At 39.7% G+C, this 3595-nt stretch overlaps 1 protein-coding gene across 1 annotated transcript; it reads right to left on the bottom strand.

Annotated features, from left to right (window-relative positions):
• Window positions 1-81: 81 nt before the first annotated feature.
• Window positions 82-1579, bottom strand: LOC104542455 (soluble lamin-associated protein of 75 kDa-like; the record flags this gene model as incomplete). Its single annotated transcript, XM_010186773.1, has 3 exons — window positions 82-621; window positions 1291-1293; window positions 1376-1579. Coding segments are annotated over 3 exons (747 nt in total), but the record flags the coding sequence as incomplete, so codon positions are not given.
• Window positions 1580-3595: the final 2016 nt, after the last annotated feature.

Here is a 3595-nt window from a genome sequence, read left to right as displayed (position 1 = left end):
CTGTTTGAGGCTAAATCATTTATCACATACCCTAACGTTTAACACAAAATAATAGATGAATTAACAATCAATATTTCATTTTTAAGCCAGCTTTCCTTTTTTCTTGAGTGGACCTTTGTAACCTTTGGCCTTTCTTCGCAAGTTTCTCCGATCTACAATGGGTACCTCAATTTCTGCTTCCTCAGAGCTGCTGTCAGCAGCCCGCTCTGCCACTGTCTGTGTGTACTGATCTGTCTGCTCAGTAAACTCTTCCAAGTGTTCTTCCAACTGGTTCTTCTGTACTTCCTGTCCAGAAGGCTGCTGAAAAGAAACACCCTCGAGTTCAACCACTATGAAAGAGCTCTGACTCAAAGTAACAGGGGCCTCCTGTGAGTTGTGCCCTGCTTCCTCATTTTGATCTTCTAATGAGGAAGCTGTTTTGGGCAACACATTTACAGAAACAGATTCTTCAATTACCATAGAGTTGGGCAGGCCATTGTCAGAGGGTTCTTCCTTGGGTGCTGAAGCAGCTGCATTTTCAGTGGATGAGGACTTCTTTTCAGATTCTTGTTCTTCAGTGCCCTCCTTATCTACTGATGTGCTTTCTTCAGACAGCACTTCTGAATCATTTGCATTTAAAACCTGCAGGGGGAGGGGAAAGGTGCCAAAACAATCAAAGAGACAATTAATTGAAGATACAAGAGGCTAAATAACTACTGCCCCTAGTGAGCAACCTTGGAGGCTATTTTGGCATTCAGCATGACTACATGCACAATCAACAAACCAGTCCTCTTTTTTGCATGTGACTATTTTGTGAATTGCATTTGATATCCAGAATTGCTCTCCTATTTTCAAATTCAAATTATTCAATGGATTATTCAGTTACAGTAAAAACATTCTGAATATTCCGGGGCAAAAAATAAAGGTGTTTTATTTTAGACAGATACAATTATCATTTTGCTAGTGTATAACAATCTGCTTTTGCACTATAAACAAAATCAGTAAAATCTGTGTTCTAGAAGGGTGTTTTACCATTGATTAATTGCTTGTACACTTCACCAGGGCAGAATTACTAGACAAAGTAAGGACATGGCTTTTCACTGATTTTCAACTAATATTTTAGTGAGAAATAGCTGTTTCATTACTGCCAAGGCAAACTGGAGTAACATATCTTTCTTTTCAGTATCACATACTTATACACTCCACTTCTGCATTTTAAAACAGAACTATTAGTATATTCCATTTATGTATTTACATCATCTGGCCTAATAACTGCTTCTCCCAAGAATTTCATATGATAGTACGGGCTACTTTCTATCTGTTATGTAACAAAAGAAAAAATAGCAAGGTACGTACACTCTGAAGGAAAGACAACACTTTGTTTCAATTCTCTCACCTCTGATACAGTGTCTTCTGAAGGTTTTGTTGAAGACTCAAGAATTAATGGAACAAACAGTGTTAACGGTTCTTCTCCTTGACTCTTAGATTGCAATTTTGATTCACTACCTAGAACTTCATTTGCTGTTTCCTCTTCAGCCATAAGTGAGGTCTTACCAATTTCTTCTGTTACCTCACTGTTAAAAGGTCCAGATGGAGTTTCCTAAAAAATCAGATTTCTAAGTCAAGATTATGCTCAACTATTGTTCCCAAACACTAGTAAGGTGTATCTGTGATCTAAATTTGCAGCTTAATCTGAGAAGCAGCTAGTTAGGTACCTAAAAATTACTAAGAAGGTAATAAGAAGGTATAGCTTAGCATAAAGTAGCTATCCAACTACTTAGCCAGCATATTAGCTTGGCGTTTGTCACCTGCACTAAGTTTCTGACCATGGCTTACACTGTTATGAACCAAGCAGAGCAGGTTTTATGCATCTCTGTCCCAGTTTTACTGGGATTGAACTGTAGAATTCAATTTTTCTATTCAGCAGAGTTGCATTTCTGAGAGCACTGCAGTGTTTGATTTAGTGTAAACAAGTTGGTAAGACACTTTGTTTTAGTTTTAGCTGAGACAGAGCCATTTTTCTTCATAGTAGCTAGTGAGGCTTTGCTTTGGATTCATGCTAAGAAGAATAATGATAACACACTGTTGTTTTGGTTGTTGCCAGCAATGCTTACATTAACTCGAGGACTCACTGTTTTTCATTTTGCCTGCACCTGTGCTCCATTTTTGGGGGTTATTTTCCTTTTCCTCTGCACAAGAGGATGGGGGGAAGCAAAAGTCCAGGGCTTTCCAGGATAGGTGATCTAAGCGGGCCAACAGAGTATATATCTATACCATAAACATCACACTCCCTATAAATTGGGGAATTTGCTGGGGACAGCCCTCTTCTGATGGTGCATGACCAATGACTGCTGTTTGAGCTGAGTATAATTTTGGTTGCTTTATTATTGTTGTTCCTATTTTTATAACAATTCATCATTATTATTATTATTATTACTACTACTATTTCAGTTTTGTTTATTTTAACCATTAAATTGTTTTTTATCTCAACCTATGAATGCTCTGACCTTTTTCCTCCAATTCTCTCCCCACCCTACCAGGGAGTGAGCAGCTGTGTGGTGTTTAGCTGCTTGCCAGGTGTTGTGGTTAAACCACGACAATCTCACAAGCATACGTGCTACAGTCCTTCCTTGAAACCATATGTTAACAAACCCAACATAGTGCAAGATCCACTTTCTTGCCAATCAGTAAGAGCATAAAACCCTGGAGGTATTACTAGGCACAGAGGGTACTCCTAGATTTTAATTAAAGCTGGTAACAGGTATTTGTAAATAAAAGTTGGATTTAAAAATCAAAGCAGGCAAGCTTTAAGTGGAGAAATAAAAAGAGTCAACAGTAGTCACTGAAGCATACCTTACCCATTAGCTTCTTAAAAGTTGTTTGTTTGTTTGTTTTTTTAATTAGAGATACTTGACCCTACTTCAGTTCTTGTATTGGGTTTTTCTGTGAGGGGTTTCAGTTTTAGTTTTGGTAGTGGGGGGAGGGCTATGGAAATGAGCATGGGCAATAAACAGGAGGAGTTAGAGGCTATTGTGCACCAGGGGAACCATGATATAATTGCCATCACAGAAACGTGGTGGGATGATTCGCATGCTTGGAGTGCTGCAATGGATGGCTACAGACTCTTCAGGAGGGATAGGCAAGGAAAGAGAGGTGGTGGAGTAGCATTATATGTTAAAGAGTGCTTTGACTGCCTAGAATACAATGTTAGGAACACCAAGGTGGAATGTTTATGGGTAAGGATATGGGCAAGGCTGATATCCTAGTGGGAGTCTGCTACAGACCACCTGACCAGGATAAAGACACCGACGAGACATTCTTTCAACAACTCAGAGATGTCTCGTGTTCACTAGTCCTTGTTCTTGTGGGGGACTTTAACTTACCAGATGTCTGCTGGAAGTACAACACAGCAGAAAGGGGGCAGTCCAGGAGGTTTCTGGAATGTGTGGATGACAACTTCTGTTACAGCTGGTAAGTGAACCTACCAGGGGTAGTGCCCTGCTAGACCTACTGTTTACGAACAGGGAAGGACTGGTGGAAGATGTGGTGGTTGAAGGTCGTCTTGGGCACAGCAATCACGACATGATAGAATTTTCAATGCATGGTGAAGTAAGGA

This window comes from Mesitornis unicolor, unplaced genomic scaffold, assembly GCF_000695765.1.
Source record: "Mesitornis unicolor isolate BGI_N332 unplaced genomic scaffold, ASM69576v1 scaffold6296, whole genome shotgun sequence".
NCBI lineage: Eukaryota > Metazoa > Chordata > Aves > Mesitornithiformes > Mesitornithidae > Mesitornis > Mesitornis unicolor.
The sequence above is the reverse complement of the archived record's forward strand: the minus strand, read 5'-3'. Positions and strand labels throughout refer to the sequence as shown.